Source organism: Somniosus microcephalus, chromosome 12 (assembly GCF_052327205.1).
Source record: "Somniosus microcephalus isolate GS21.2 chromosome 12, FLI_Smic_1.0, whole genome shotgun sequence".
Classification (NCBI taxonomy): domain Eukaryota; kingdom Metazoa; phylum Chordata; class Chondrichthyes; order Squaliformes; family Somniosidae; genus Somniosus; species Somniosus microcephalus.
Genome location: NC_140998.1, coordinates 183,756,720 through 183,773,194, shown reverse-complemented (window position 1 = coordinate 183,773,194; position 16,475 = coordinate 183,756,720). Strand labels below are relative to the sequence as shown.

At 53.8% G+C, this 16,475-nt stretch overlaps 1 protein-coding gene across 1 annotated transcript in view; it reads left to right on the top strand.

The window, feature by feature from the left end:
- Nucleotides 1-2,022: 2,022 nt before the first annotated feature.
- The window catches only part of LOC147109754 (uncharacterized), a 135,038-nt gene continuing 120,585 nt past the window's right edge, over nt 2,023-16,475 (top strand). The window contains exons 1-3 of the mRNA XM_086002364.1: nt 2,023-2,117; nt 3,928-4,033; nt 11,956-12,067. Coding sequence (XP_085858490.1) covers nt 2,023-2,117; nt 3,928-4,033; nt 11,956-12,067 — 313 coding nt within the window. The remainder of the gene's footprint in view (nt 2,118-3,927; nt 4,034-11,955; nt 12,068-16,475) is intronic.

Genomic DNA, 16,475 nt, shown 5'->3' with positions numbered 1-16,475 from the left:
AATGTATCTGAAAAACAAATGCGGGGTCAAAATTGGAGACAAACGCACCGATTTCTTCACCCAGAGAAGAGGCGTCCGGCAGGGCTGCAATTTGAGCCCGACCCTGTTCAACATATACATAAATGAATTAGCAGACATGCTGGAGCAAAGCGAGTCACCAGGTCTCCGTCTCCTTGATGGAGAAGTGAAATCCCTGTTCTATGCGGACGACCTGGTTCTGCTGTCTCCCACAGAACAGGGATTACAGCAACAACTAGACCTACTCGACAAATACTGCCAAAATTGGGCTCTAACAGTAAATTTAAAGAAAACCAACATCATGATTTTTCAAAAAAGGCCCAGATGTCAGGAAAACAAATACCAGTTTACCCTCAGTGATACCACTAATAGGACACACTATGAGCTACACCTACCTTGGTCTAACTATTACAGCATCAGGGAGCTTCAGCATAGCAGTGAACGCACTAAAAGAAAAAGCCCGAAGAGCCCTATATGCAATAAAAAGAAAATTCTACAACATCCAAATCCCAATCAAAATCTGGCTCAAAATATTTGACAGCATAATCCTGCCCATTGCACTGTACGGTAGTGAAGTATGGGGCCCGCTAAATCACCAAAGCTACACTAAATGGGAAAAACACACAATAGAAGCCCTACATGCAGAATTCTGCCGAAGCATCCTTCGCACCCAAAGAAAAACGCCAACAAATGCATGCAGAGCCGAACTAGGCAGATACCCACTGATAATAAACATCCAAAAACGAGCACTAAACTTCCTAAATCACCTCAAATCTAGCTCCCCAGACACCCTTCATTTCAAAGCCTTTCAGACCCAAGAGCTAAACCCAGAAAAGAGTCCCCTGAGTCAGCTGCTACTGAAACTAAGTACTCAGCCGGACCCTGACCAGCCCCAGACCAACACAGCCGTCCAAACACCAATCCGAGTGAACCAAATCATTAAACAATGCAAAGAAACCTACCTGGAACATTGGAACAAAATAACCGAAAGCCAAAGCAGATTAGAATGTTACCGGGCCCTAAAAAGAGATTATAAACTGGCAGACTACCTCACGACCATCAGAGACACAAAACAGAGACAGACCCTCACCAGGTACAGACTAAGCGACCACCAACTGGAAATTCAAAAAGGCAGATACAAGAAATCCTGGCAGCCTAGAGAGAATAGAATATGCGATCAATGTCTGGCCGGCGAGGTTGAAACAGAAATGCACTTCCTCCTAAAATGCGAAAAATTCAACACATCAAGAAACATATTATTCAACAAGCTAAGCCAAACAACCCCAGATTTCAAGGAATTGGATGACCTGTCAAAATTGAGATTAGTCCTGGGAGAAGGAGACAGACCATACCTTGGGGCCAAATATGTAACAACATGTCACAACCTGAGGACTGTTTAAAAGTAAGACTGTTTAAAATTAATATTGAACGTACCAAATGAAGTAGAAAGACTGTTTAAAATTAATATTGTTTAAAAGTAATATTGTATGTACCCAACAAATGTCAAATCGATTGACACCTACAGAATGTTGGAAAACTGTACCTTTTTGCTATGTAAGCTTTGGCAATATGGTTCTCTGTAAACTTTCATTCCAATAAAGCATTTGAACTGAACTGAACTGAACTGAGTGAGACAGAGAGAGAGAGTGAGACAGAGAGAGAGGAGAGTGAGACAGAGAGAGAGTGAGACAGAGAGAGAGAGTGAGACAGAGAGAGTGAGACAGAGAGAGTGAGAGGCAGACAGAGAGAGACAGTCAGACAAAGAGAGAGAGAGAGCGAGAGACGGGCAGTGTGAAATGCTGATGTAATCACAGAGCAAGAGGAAAATGTACAGACAGAGGGAGAGTCACAGAGAGAGACAGAGCGAGAGAGAGAGTTGGGCAGTGTGAAATATGGAGAGAGAGAGACGGGGGGAGGGTGTATGTGATGGGCAGGTGTCCCACTGGACATGATGAATGGGACGGAATGCTGCTGCCCTGTTCACTGAGTCGGTGCAGTGGAGGGATGTGGGAGAGTCCGGCAGCGACATTCCCACAGTCGGCCTGTCTCCGGCTCTTCCATCCCACCATGTGGGAGTCCGGTCCGGTCCGGGGGGAGGGGTAACGTGTGACTGTGCTCCCTTCCCCTGGGGCCCAGGCCTTGTTCCAGAGCAAGGCAACGAGACTTTAAAAATAAACTCCTGTCCAGCCGCTGATGGCCCTTTGTTGCTGGCTGTGCAACTGCAGAGAGGGCCTCGGCAGGGGAAACCGGGACTGCACATATTCCAAGACATGCCTTGCACTTCCTCCCTCCTCCTCCTATCCCCAAACCCCAGGCCGCATCGCTGCTCCACAGCGTGCCAACCGAGACCGCCCCCCACCCTCTCCCACTCAAACCCAGGGACACTCGTGTGGAGATCCTGTTCCAAGGTGGGCGGGTGAGGGCGGTTTGGGCTGAACAGTGAAGCCTTCCATGGCCGAATATCCCGCCGACAAACACATTAGGCTCACATGTCAGTAATGGGAGCCTGGAAGACGAGTCCAGTGGGAGGGGAGAGAGGGAGATGTTTACAGCAGTCAAACTCTCCCAGGGCAGGTACAGCACGGGTTAGATACAGAGTAAAGCTCCCTCTACACTGTCCCATCAAACACTCCCAGGGCAGGTACAGCATGGGTTAGTTACAGAGTAAAGCTCCCTCTACACTGTCCCATCAAACACTCCCAGGGCAGGTACAGCACGAGGTTAGATACAGAGTAAAGCTCCCTCTACACTGACCCATCAAACACTCCCAGGGCAGGTACAGCACGGGTTAGATACAGAGTAAAGCTCCCTCTACACTGTCCCATCAAACACTCCCAGGGCAGGTACAACATGGGTTAGATACAGAGTAAAGCTCGCTCTACACTGTCCCATCAAACACTCCCAGGGCAGGTACAGCACGGGTTAGATACAGAGTAAAGCTCGCTCTACACTGTCCCATCAAACACTCCCGGGGCAGGTACAGCACGGGTTAGATACTGAGTAAAGCTCCCTCTACACTGTCCCATCAAACACTCCCAGGGCAGGTACAGCACGGGTTAGATACAGAGTAAAGCTCCCTCTACACTGTCCCATCAAACACTCCCAGGACAGGTACAGCACGGGTTAGATACAGAGTAAAGCTCCCTCTACACTGTCCCATCAAACACTCCCAGGGCAGGTACAGCACGGGTTAGATACAGAGTAAAGCTCGCTCTACACTGTCCCATCAAACACTCCCAGGGCAGGTACAGCACGGGTTAGATACAGAGTAAAGCTCGCTCTACACTGTCCCATCAAACTTTCCCAGGGCAGGTACAGCACGGGTTAGATACAGAGTAAAGCTCCCTCTACACTGTCGCATCAAACGCTCCCAAGGCAGGTACAGCACGGGTTAGATACAGAGTAAAGCTCCCTGTATACTGTCCCATCAAACACTCCCGGGGCAGGTACAGCACGGGTTAGATACTGAGTAAAGCTCCCTCTACACTGTCCCATCAAACACTCCCAGGGCAGGTACAGCTGGAGATGACAGCTTGCTTTTGTTTCAAGCCTGAATCACGTCTGGGAGAAGCTGCTGAACAAATTATTTGGGTGGGTGATGTGGGACGAGAGCGATCCTGCCCCCAGCACTCTGAGAAGCGAGCCTCCGTTTTCTGGTGGTCCGGTGTGAATGTTGATGGCCTATTCGACTGCAGGGGGCCTCGTATTTTTGGATACACGAAGAATGGTAGCTGATGGGGGGACCGGGGGTGGTTCCCTCAGGGTCGGGTGGGGGGAGGGAGGGATTCAGAGGGGAGAATGATGAAAGCGGGTTCTGATACCAGCTCTGGCTCCCCCCCCACCGTGGGCGGATTAGGTAAGCGGCAAGAGGCCCGACTGACCAATCTGTGCTCTTCCTCCCCTCCGCAGCACGTCCGTGTACAACGCCGTGGTAACGTACATGAAGTACCTGGGTGTCCGGACCAAGGAGCCGCGGGTACTTGAGAAGAAGCGGCACTTTTTGATGCGCAGAAAGGTGAAAGTTCGCTCGGGTGGCGGAAGCCTGTGTGGGTGGTGGGGGTGGGAAGGGGAGCGTATTTCTGCCGCTTATCGTTATACAGTGAAGCCCCCCCTCCGCCCACGCCTGATTACAGGATCGAGTTCGCCTGTGATGCTCTCTCAGCCAAATAGCCACCATTTGGCCGCGAACCCTTAGAATGGGCGTTGGTGAGTGAGTTCCTGGACGGCAACCAGCGTCTGTGGAACTCGGAGCCCAGTGAGACGCTGGATAGCCACGGAATTGGCCGAAGTGTCGGCAGAATTCCTGTTGTTCCACTGTGTTAGAAGCACAGAAGGTTCCCATTCGGCCCATCGTGTCTCTGTTGGCTCTGTGCTGGAGCAATCCCAAATTAATGCCACTGCCCCGCTCTCACCATAGCCCTGTATCAATCCCAAATTAATCCCACTGCCCCGCTCTCTCCCCATAGCCCTGTATCAATCCCAAACTAATCCCACTGCCCCGCTCTCTCCCCATAGCCCTGTATCAATCCCAAACTAATCCCACTGCCCCGCTCTCCCCATAGACCTGTATCAATCTCCAAACTAATCCCACTGCCCCGCTCTCTCCCCATAGCCCTGTATCAATCTCCAAACTAATGCCACTGCCCCGCTCTCTCCCCATAGACCTGTATCAATCTCCAAATTAATCCCACTGCCCCTCTCTCTCCCCATAGCCCTGTATCAATCTCCAAACTAATCCCACTGCCCCGCTCTCTCCCCATAGCCCTGTATCAATCCCAAATTAATCCCACTGCCCCTCTCTCTCCCCATAGCCCTGTATCAATCTCCAAACTAATCCCACTGCCCCGCTCTCTCCCCATAGCCCTGTATCAATCTCCAAACTAATGCCACTGCCCCGCTCTCTCACCATAGCCCTGTATCAACCCCAAATTAATCCCACAGACCTGCTCTCTCCCCATAGCCCTGTATCAATCCCAAACTAATCCCACTGCCCCGCTCTCCCCATAGCCCTGTATCAATCCCAAACTAATCCCACTGCCCCGCTCTCTCCCCATAGCCCTGTATCAATCCCAAACTAATCCCACAGTCCTGCTCTCTCCCCATAGACCTGTATCAATCCCAAATTAATCCCACTGCCCCGCTCTCTCCCCATAGCCCTGTATCAATCCCAAACTAATCCCACTGCCCTGCTCTCCCCATAGACCTGTATCAATCCCAAACTAATCCCTCTGCCCCGGTCTCTCCTCATAGCCCAGTATGAATCCCCAAACTAAACCCACTGCCCCGCTCTCTCCCCATAGACCTGTATCAATCCCAAACTAATCCAACTGCCCCGCTCTCTCCTCATAGCCCAGTATCAATCCCCAAACTAATCCCACTGCCCCGCTCTCTCCCCATAGCCCAGTATCAATCCCACACTAATCCCACAGCCCCGCTCTCTCCCCATAGCCCTGTATCAATCCCAAACTAATCACACTTCCCCGCACTCTCCCCATAGCCCAGTATCAATCCCACACTAATCCCACTGCCCCGCTCTCTCCCCATAGCCCTGTATCAATCCCACACTAATCCCACTGCCCCGCTCTCTCCCCATAGCCCTGTATTAATCCCACACTAATCCCACTGCCCCGCTCTCTCCCCATAGCCCTGTATCAATCCCACACTAATCCCACTGCCCTGCTCACTCCCCATAGCCCTAAGAACATAAGAAATAGGAGCAGGCGTAGGCCAATCGGCCCCTCGAGCCTGCTCCGCCATTCAATAAGATCATGGCTGATCTGATCCTAACCGCCAATCTACTATCACAGAACTATCTCCTGAATCTAACAGAATTAGACACATGAAATAGGAGTAGGATCAGGCTACACGGCCCCTGGGCCCGCTCCGCTACCCACAGGGCCCTGACCGATCCGAACCTTGACTCATGTCCAAATTCCTGCCCGCTCCCCGTAACCCTTCATTCCCTTTACTTCTAGGAAACTGTCTATTTCTGTTTTAAATTTATGTAATGATGTAGCTTCTACAGCTTTTTGGGGCAGCATATTCCATGGACCTACCACTCTCTGAGTGAAGTAGTTCCTCCTCATCTCAGTTTTGAAAGAGCAGCCCCTTATTCTAAGACTATGCCCCCTAGTTCTAGTTTCACCCATCATCGGGAACATCCTCCCCGCATCCACCCGATCCAACCCCTTCACAATCTCATATGTTTCAATAAGATCGCCTCTCATTCTTCTGAACTCCAATGAGTAGAGTCCCAATCTACTCAACCTCTCCTCATATGTCCATCCCCTCATCCCCGGGATTAACCGAGTGAACCTTCTTTGTACTAATCCCACACTAATCCTACTGCCCTGCTCACTCCCCATAGCCCTGTATCATCCCAAACTAATCCCACTGCCCCGCTCTCTCCCCATAGCCCTGTATCAATCCTACACTAATCCCACTGTCCCGCTGTCACCCCATAGCACTGTATTAATCCCACACTAATCCCACTGCCTCGCTCACTCCCCATAGCACTGTATTAATCCCACACTAATCCCATTGCCCTGCTCACTCCCCATAGTACTGTATTAATCCCACACTAATCCCACTGCCCCACTCTCTCCCCATAGCCCTGTATCAATCCCAAACTAATCCCACTGCCCCGCTCTCTCCCCATAGCCCTGTATCAATCCCACACTAATCCCACTGCCCCGCTCTCTCCCCATAGCCCTGTATCAATCCCACACTAATCCCACTGCCCCGCTCTCTCCCCATAGCCCTGTATCAATCCCACACTAATCCCACTGCCCCACTCTCTCCCCATAGCCCTGTATTAATCCCACACTAATCCCACTGCCCCACTCTCTCCCCATAGCACTGGATCAATCCCACACTAATCCCACTGCCCCGCTCTCTCCCCATAGCCCTGTATCAATCCCACACTAATCCCACTGCCCCGCTCTCTCCCCATAGCCCTGTATCAATCCCACACTAATCCCACTGCCCCACTCTCTTCTCTCTGCTCCAACTACCCTCTTGTGTGGAGAATTTTCTGCTAGCCTCTCTCTCCAACTTAAAATGATTAAAACAGTGAAGCTCCCAGCCAGTGGAAAAAAGGTCTTGCTCCATTCTAACAATCTAAAATCGTTGTAATTTATATATATCAATTGCATAGAATTACATCAACCTTACGGAGCAGAAACAGGCCATTCGGCCCAACTGGTTCATGCCGGTGTTTATGCTCCACACCAGCCCCCTCCCACCCCTCTTAATCTCACCCCATCAACACCAGCCTCCTCCCACCCCTCTTCATCTCACCCCATCAACACCAGCCTCCTCCCACCCCTCTTCATCTCACCCCATCAACACCAGCCTCCTCCCACCCCTCTTCATCTCACCCCATCAGCACCAGCCTCCTCCCACCCCTCTTCATCTCACCCCATCAACACCAGCCTCCTCCCACCCCTCTTCATCTCACCCCATCAACACCAGCCTCCTCCCACCCCTCTTCATCTCACTCCATCAACACCAGCCTCCTCCCACCCCTCTTCATCTCACCCCATCAACACCAGCCTCCTCCCACCCCTCTTCATCTCACCCCATCAACACCAGCCTCCTCCCACCCCTCTTCATCTCACCGCGCGCCAACACCAGCCTCCTCCCACCCCTCTTCATCTCACCGCACGCCAACACCAGCCTCCTCCCACCCCTCTTCATCTCACCCCATCAACACCAGCCTCCTCCCACCCCTCTTCATCTCACCGCGCGCCAACACCAGCCTCCTCCCACCCCTCTTCATCTCACCGCGCGCCAACACCAGCCTCCTCCCACCCCTCTTCATCTCACCCCATCAACACCAGCCTCCTCCCACCCCTCTTCATCTCGCCCCATCAACACCAGCCTCCTCCCACCCCTCTTCATCTCACCGCGCGCCAACACCAGCCTCCTCCCACCCCTCTTCATCTCACCGCACGCCAACACCAGCCTCCTCCCACCCCTCTTCATCTCACCCCATCAACACCAGCCTCCTCCCACCCCTCTTCATCTCACCCCATCAACTCCAGCTTCCTCCCACCCCTCTTCATCTCACCCCATCAACTCCAGCTTCCTCCCACCCCTCTTCATCTCACCCCATCAACACCAGCCTCCTCCCACCCCTCTTCATCTCACCCCACCAACACCAGCCTCCTCCCACCCCTCTTCATCTCACCCCATCAACACCAGCCTCCTCCCACCCCTCTTCATCTCACCCCATCAACTCCAGCTTCCTCCCACCCCTCTTCATCTCACCCCACCAACACCAGCCTCCTCCCACCCCTCTTCATCTCACCCCATCAACACCAGCCTCCTCCCACCCCTCTTCATCTCACCCCATCAACACCAGCCTCCTCCCACCCCTCTTCATCTCACCCCATCAACTCCAGCTTCCTCCCACCCCTCTTCATCTCACCCCATCAACTCCAGCTTCCTCCCACCCCTCTTCATCTCACCCCATCAACTCCAGCCTCCTCCCACCCATCTTCATCTCACCCCATCAACATTTCTTTCTCCCTCATGTGTTTATCCAGCTTCCCCTTAAATGCATCTACAGTATTTGCCTCAACCACTCCCTGTGGTAGCGAGTTCCACATTCCCACCACTCTCTGGATAGAGAAGTTTCTCCTGAATTCCCCATTGGATTTATCAGTGACTGTCTTATATTGGTGGCCCCTAGTTCTGGTCTCCACCACAAGTGGAAACATCTTCTCTACGTCGACCCTGTCGAACCCCTTCATAAACTTAAAGACCGCTATCAGGTCACCCCTCAGCCTTCTCATTTTCCGTTGAATCTCCTCTTAACCTTAATCGCAACTCGCGATGTTCCCAGATTTACGAGCTCTGGTTGGCCGGGATTGAGACCCAGAGTCCAGTGGGAGGAGCTGATGGGGCCCGGGAGGCTTGCTGGAAGTTCAGTGATTCGCTGCTGCCTTCTTGTCCGACATCCAGTTCTGGATGAACAGAAATTTCCTCCAACTTCCATTCCCTCGCCCCCTGCAAAACCAACTCTCCCCCTGGCCACTGTCTGAGGCTGAACCAGACTGTTCGCGACCTCGCCGTCCTGTTTGACCCTGAGATGACCTTCCGACCACACATCCGCTCCATCACTAAGACCGCCTACTTCCACCTCCGTACCATCGCCTGTCTCCGCCCCTGCCTCAGCTCACCTGCTGCTGAAACCCTCATCCATGCCTTTGTTACCTCTAGACTTGACTCCTGGCTGGTCTCCCACATTCCACCCTACGTAATCTTGAGCTGATCCAAAACTCTGCAGCCTGAACCCTCCGAGATCTCTGCCCTCCTCCAATTCTGGCCTCTTGCGCATCCCCCGATTTCCTTCGCTCCACCATTGGCGGCCGTGCCTTCAGCTGCCTGGGCCCTAAGCTCTGGAATTCCCTCCCTAAACCTCTCCACCTCTCTCTCCTCCTTTAAGACGCTCCTTAAAACCGACCTCTTTGACCCAGTGTTTGGTCACCTGCCCCAATATCTCCTTTTGTGGCTCGGTGTCAAATTTTATCTGAATTACGCTCCTGTGAAGCACCTTGGGATGTTATAGAAACATAGAAGATAGGAGCAGGAGTAGGCCATTCGGTCCCTCGAGCCTGCTCCGCCATTCAATGAGATCATGGCTGATCATCAAATTCAGTACCCTGTCCCTGCCTTCTCCCCATATCCCTTGATCCCTTTAGCCTTAAGAAATATATCCAACTCCTTCTTGAATATATTTAATGAATTGGCCTCCACTGCCTTCTGTGGTAGAGAATTCCACAGGTTCACCACTCTCTGGGTGAAGAAATTCCTCCTCATCTCAGTCCTAAATGGCTTATCCCTTATCCTTAGACTGTGACCCCTGGCTCTGGACTCCCCGGCCATCGGGAACATCCTTCCTACATCTAGTCTGTCCAGTCCTGTTAGAATTTTATAAGTTTCAATGAGATCCCCTCTCATTCTTCTAAACTCCAGTGAGTATAAGCCCAATCGACCCAATCTCTCCTCATACTGTACGTCATTCCTGCCATCCCAGGTATCAGTCTGGTGAATCTTCGCTGCACTCCCTCCATGGCAAGAACGTCCTTCCTCAGGTAAGGTGACCAAAACTGTGCACAATACTCAAGGTGCGGTCTCACCAAGGCCCTGTACAACTGCAGCAAGACATCCTTGTTCTTGTACTCGAACCCTCTCGCTACGAAGGCCAACATACCATTTGCCGCCTTAACCGCCTGCTGCACCTGCATGCTTACCTTCAGCGACTGGTGCACAAGGACACCAGGTCTCGTTGCACTTCCCCTTCTCCCAATCTATTGCCGTTCAGATAATCTGCCTTCCTGTTTTTGCCACCAAAGTGGATAACCTCACCTTTATCCACATTATACTGCATCTGCCATGCTTCTGCCCAATCACCCAACCTGTCCCAATCATACTGGAGTTTCTCGGCATCCTCCTCACAGCACACACGCCCACCCAGCTTTGTGTCGTCTGCAAGCTTGGAGATAATACATCTAGTTCCCTCGTCTAGATCATTAATATATATTGTGAATAGCTGGGGTCCACTAGTCACTGCCTGCCACTCGGAAAAAGAGCCATTTATTCCAACTCTTTGCTTCCTGTCTGCCAACCAGTTCTCTATCCAAGTCAATACCTTGCCCCCAATCCCATGTGCCTTAACTTTACACGCTAATCTCTTATGCGGGACCTTATCGAAATCCTTCTGAAAGTCGAAATACATCACATCCACTGGTTCTCCCTTATCTATTCTACCAGTTACATCCTCAAAAAATTCCAGTAGATTAGTCAAGCACGATTTACCTTCTGTAAATCCATGTTGACTTTGTCCGATCCTGTCACTGTTATCCAAGTGCTCTGCTATTACATCTTTCATAATGGACTCTAGCATTTTCCCCACTACCGATGTCAGGCTTACCGGTCTATAATTCCCCGTTTTCTCTCTACCACCTTTTTTAAATAGTGGGGTAACATTAGCTACCCTCCAATCCATGGGCACTGTTCCAGAGTCTATCGAGTTCTGGAAGATGACCAGCAATGCATCTACTATTTCTAGGGCCACTTCCTTAAGTACCCTAGGATGTAGATTATCAGGCCCTGGGGATTTATCGGCCTTCAATCCCGTCAATTTCCCTAACACCATTTCCCTACAAATACTGATTTCTTTCAGTTCCTCCCTCTCATTAGACCCTATGTTCCCCGACATCTCTGGGAGGTTATTTGTGTCCTCCTTTGTGAAGACAGAACCAAAGTATGTATTTAATTGATCTGCCATTTCTTTGTTCCCCATTATAAATTCCCCTGATTCTGACTGCAAGGGACCTACGCTTGACTTCACCAATCTTTTTCTCTTCACATATCTATAAATGCTTTTACAGTCAGTTTTTATGTTCCCTGCAAGCTTACTCGCATACTCTATTTTCCCCCTCTTAATTAATCCCTTTGTCCTCCTTTGCTGAATCGTAAACTGCTCCCAATCCTCAGGTTTACTGCTTTTTCTGGCCAATTTATATGTCTTCTCCTTGGATCTTATGCTATCCCTAATTTCCCTTGTTAGCCACGGTTGAGTCACCTTTTTTGTTTTATTTTTACGCCAAACAGGGAAGAACAAATTCTGTAGTTCATCCATGCGATCTTTGAATGTTTGCCATTGCCTATCCACCGTCAACCCTTTGAGTAACATTCCCCAATCAATCCTAACCAACTCGCGCCTCATACCATCGTAGTTTCCTTTATTTAAATTCAGGACCCTAGTCTCTGAGTCAACTACTTCACTTTCCATCTTGATGAATAATTCTATCATATTATGATCACTCCGACCCAAGGGGCCTCGGACAACAAGATTACTACTGTAAAGGCGCTGTATAAATGCCAGTTGTTGTTGTTGCTGATTGTGTGCTGTCTGCTACGTGGCAGGGTCCGACTCCAAAGAAGGACAGCGAGCCCGTCCGGCCCGATGAGAAGAAGAGGAAGGGGATTGGCACATTCTTGGACCTGAGGCGACAGACACGCAATGACCCCACTAGCAGTGAGTGGGACACCCCTCCTGTGGCTTCGCAGTGTGTGCGTGGGGGGCCGGGGGGTGGGTAAGGGTGTGGACCCCCTACACTGGGGAGCGATGGGGGAATGAGGACCCCCTACACTGGGGAGCGATGGGGAATGAGGATGCGCTACACTGGGGAGCGATCGGGGGAATGAGGACCCCCTACACTGGGGAGTGATCGGGGGAATGAGGATGCGCTACACTGGGGAGCGATGGGGAATGAGGACCCCCTACACTGGGGAGCGATCGGGGGAATGAGGACCCCCTACACTGGGGAGTGATCGGGGGAATGAGGATGCGCTACACTGGGGAGCGATGGGGAATGAGGACCCCCTACACTGGGGAGCGATCGGGGGAATGAGGACCCCCTATACTGGGGAGCGATGGGGAATGAGGATGTGCTACACTAGGGAGCGATGGGGGGAATGAGGACCCCCTACACTGGGGAGTGATCGGGGGAATGAGGACCCCCTACACTAGGGAGTGATCGGGGAATGAGGACCCCCTACACTGGGGAGTGATCGGGGAATGAGGACCCTCTACACTGGGGAGTGATCGGGGAATGAGGACCCTCTACACTGGGGAGTGATCGGGGCAAATGAGGACCCCCTACACTGGGGAGTGATCGGGGAATGAGGACCCCCTACACTGGGGAGTGATCGGGGGAATGAGGACCCCCTACACTGGGGAGTGATCGGGGAATGAGGACCCCCTGCACTGGGGAGTGATCGGGGAATGAGGACCCTCTACACTGGGGAGTGATCGGGGGAATGAGGACCCCCTACACTGGGGAGTGATCGGGGAATGAGGACCCTCTACACTGGGGAGTGATCGGGGGAATGAGGACCCTCTACACTGGGGAGTGATCGGGGGAATGAGGACCCTCTACACTGGGGAGCGATCGGGGAATGAGGACCCTCTACACTGGGGAGTGATCGGGGAATGAGGAACCCCTGCACTGGGGAGTGATCGGGGGAATGAGGACCCCCTACACTGGGGAGTGATCGGGGGAATGAGGACCCTCTACACTGGGGAGTGATCGGGGGAATGAGGACCCTCTACACAAGGGAGTGATCGGGGGAATGAGGACCCCCTACACTGGGGAGTGATCGGGGGAATGAGGACCCTCCACACTGGGGAGTGATCAGGGAATGAGGACCCTCTACACTGGGGAGCGATGGGGGAATGAGAACCCCCTACACTGGGGAGCGATCGGGGGAATGAGGACCCTCTACACTGGGGAGTGATCGGGGAATGAGGACCCTCTACACTGGGGAGTGATCGGGGCATGAGGACCCTCTACACTGGGGAGCGATGAGCGGAATGAGGACCCCTTAGACTGGGGAGCGATCGGGGGAATGAGGACCCCCTACACTGGGGAGCGATCGGGGGAATGAGGACCCCCTACACTGGGGAGGGATCGGGGGAATGAGGACCCTCTACACTGGGGAGCGATCGGGGGAATGAGGACCCCCTACACTGGGGAGCGATGGGGGGAATGAGGACCCCCTACACTGGGGAGCGATCGGGGGAATGAGGACCCCCTACACTGGGGAGCGATCGGGGGAATGAGGACCCCCTACACTGGGGAGCGATCGGGGGAATGAGGACCCCCTACACTGGGGAGTGATCGGGGAATGAGGACCCCCTGCACTGGGGAGTGATCGGGGGAATGAGGATCCTCTACACTGGGGAGTGATCGGGGGAATGAGGACCCTCGACACTGGGGAGTGATGGGGGGAATGAGGACTCCCTACACTGGGGAGTGATCGGGGGAATGAGGACCCCTCAACACTGGGGAGTGATCGGGGAATGAGGACCCCCTACACTGGGGAGTGAGCGGGGAATGAGGACCCCCTACACTGGGGAGTGATCGGGGGAATGAGGACCCTCTACACTGGGGAGTGATCGGGTAACGAGGACCCCCTACACTGGGGAGTGATCGGGGGAATGAGGACCCTCTACACTGGGGAGTGATCGGGGGAATGAGGACCCTCTGCACTGGGGAGTGATCGGCGGAATGAGGACCCCCTACACGGGGGAGTGACTGGGGAATGAGGACCCCCAACACTGGGGAGTGATCGGGGGAATGAGGACCCCCTACACTGGGGAGTGATGGGGGAATGAGGACCCCCTACACTGGGGAGTGATCGGGGAATGAGGACCCCCTACACTGGGGAGTGATTGGGGGAATGAGGACCCTCTACACTGGAGAGTGATCGGGGGAATGAGGACCCCCTACACTGGGGAGTGATTGGGGAATGAGGACCCCCTACACTGGGGAGTGATCGGGGAATGAGGACCCCCTACACTGGGGAGTGATTGGGGGAATGAGGACCCTCTACACTGGAGAGTGATCGGGGAATGAGGACCCCCTACACTGGGGAGCGATGGTGGAATGAGGACCCTCTACACTGGGGAGTGATCGGGGAATGAGGACCCCCTACACTGGGGGTGATCGGGGGAATGAGGACCCCCTACACTGGGGAGTGATCGGGGGAATGAGGACCCCCTACACTGGGGAGTGATCGGGGCATGAGGACCCCCTACACTGGGGAGTGATCGGGGAATGAGGACCCCCTACACTGGGGAGTGATCAGGGGAATGAGGACCCTCTACACTGGGGAGTGATCGGGGAATGAGGACCCCCTACACTGGGGAGTAAACGGGGAATGAGGACCCCCTACACTGGGGAGTGATCGGGGGAATGAGGACCCTCTACACTGGGGAGCGATGGGGGAATGAGGACCCCCTACACTGGGGAGCGATCGGGGGAATGAGGACCCTCTACACTGGGGAGTGATCGGGGAATGAGGACCCTCTACACTGGGGAGTGATCGGGGGAATGAGGACCCTCTACACTGGGGAGCGATCGGGGGAATGAGGACCCCCTACACTGGGGAGCGATCGGGGGAATGAGGACCCGCTACACTGGGGAGTGACCGGGGGAATGAGGACCCTCTACACTGGGGAGTGATCGGGGGAATGAGGACCCCCTACACTGGGGAGCGATCGGGGGAATGAGGACCCCCTACACTGGGGAGTGATCGGCAGAATGAGGACCCCCTACACTGGGGAGTGATGGGGGAATCAAGGCCCCCTACACTGGGGAGTGATGGGGGAATGAGGACCCTCTACACTGGGGAGTGATCGGGGAAATGAGGACCCCCTACACTGGGGAGTGATCGGGAATGAGGACCCCCTACACTGGGGAGTGATCGGGGGAATGAGGACCCTCTACACTGGGGAGTGATCGGGGGAATGAGGACCCTCTACACTGGGGAGTGAGCGGGGAATGAGAACCCCCTACACTGGGGAGTGATCGGGGAATGAGGACCCTCTACACTGGGGAGTGATCGGGGGAATGAGGACCCACTACACTGGGGAGTGATTGGGGGAATGAGGACCCCCTACACTGGGGAGCGATCGGGGGAATGAGGACCCCCTACACTGGGGAGTGATCGGGGAATGAGGACCCCCTGCACTGGGGAGTGATCGGGGGAATGAGGACCCTCTACACTGGAGAGTGATCGGGGAATGAGGACCCTCTACACTGGGGAGTGATGGTGGAATGAGGACCCTCTGCAGTGGGGAGTGATCGGGGAATGAGGACCGCCTACGCTGGGGGTGATCGGGGGAATGAGGACCCCCTACACTGGGGAGTGATCGGGGGAATGAGGACCCCCTACACTGGGGAGTGATCGGGGAATGTGGACCCGCTACATTGGGGAGTGATCAGGGGAATGAGGACCCTCTACAATGGGGAGTGATCGGGGAATGAGGACACCCTACACTGGGGAGTGATCGGGGAATGAGGACCCCCTACACTGGGGAGTGATCGGGGGAATGAGGACCCTCTACACTGGGGAGTGATCGGGGGAATGAGGACCCCCTACACTGGGGAGTGATCGGGGAATGTGGACCCTCTACACTGGGGAGTGATCGGGAAATGAGGACCCTCTACACTGGGGAGTGATGGGGGGAATGAGGACTCCCTACACTGGGGAGTGATCGGGGGAATGAGGACCCCTCAACACTGGGGAGTGATCGGGGAATGAGGACCCCCTACACTGGGGAGTGAGCGGGGAATGAGGACCCCCTACACTGGGGAGTGATCGGGGGAATGAGAACCCTCTACACTGGGGAGTGATCGGGTAACGAGGACCCCCTACACTGGGGAGTGATCGGGGGAATGAGGACCCTCTACACTGGGGAGTGATCGGGGGAATGAGGACCCCCTACACGGGGGAGTGACTGGGGAATGAGGACCCCCTACACTGGGGAGTGATCGGGGGAATGAGGACCCCCTACACTGGGGAGTGATCGGGGGAATGAGGACCCTCTACACTGGAGAGTGATCGGGGGAATGAGGACCCCCTACACTGGGGAGTGA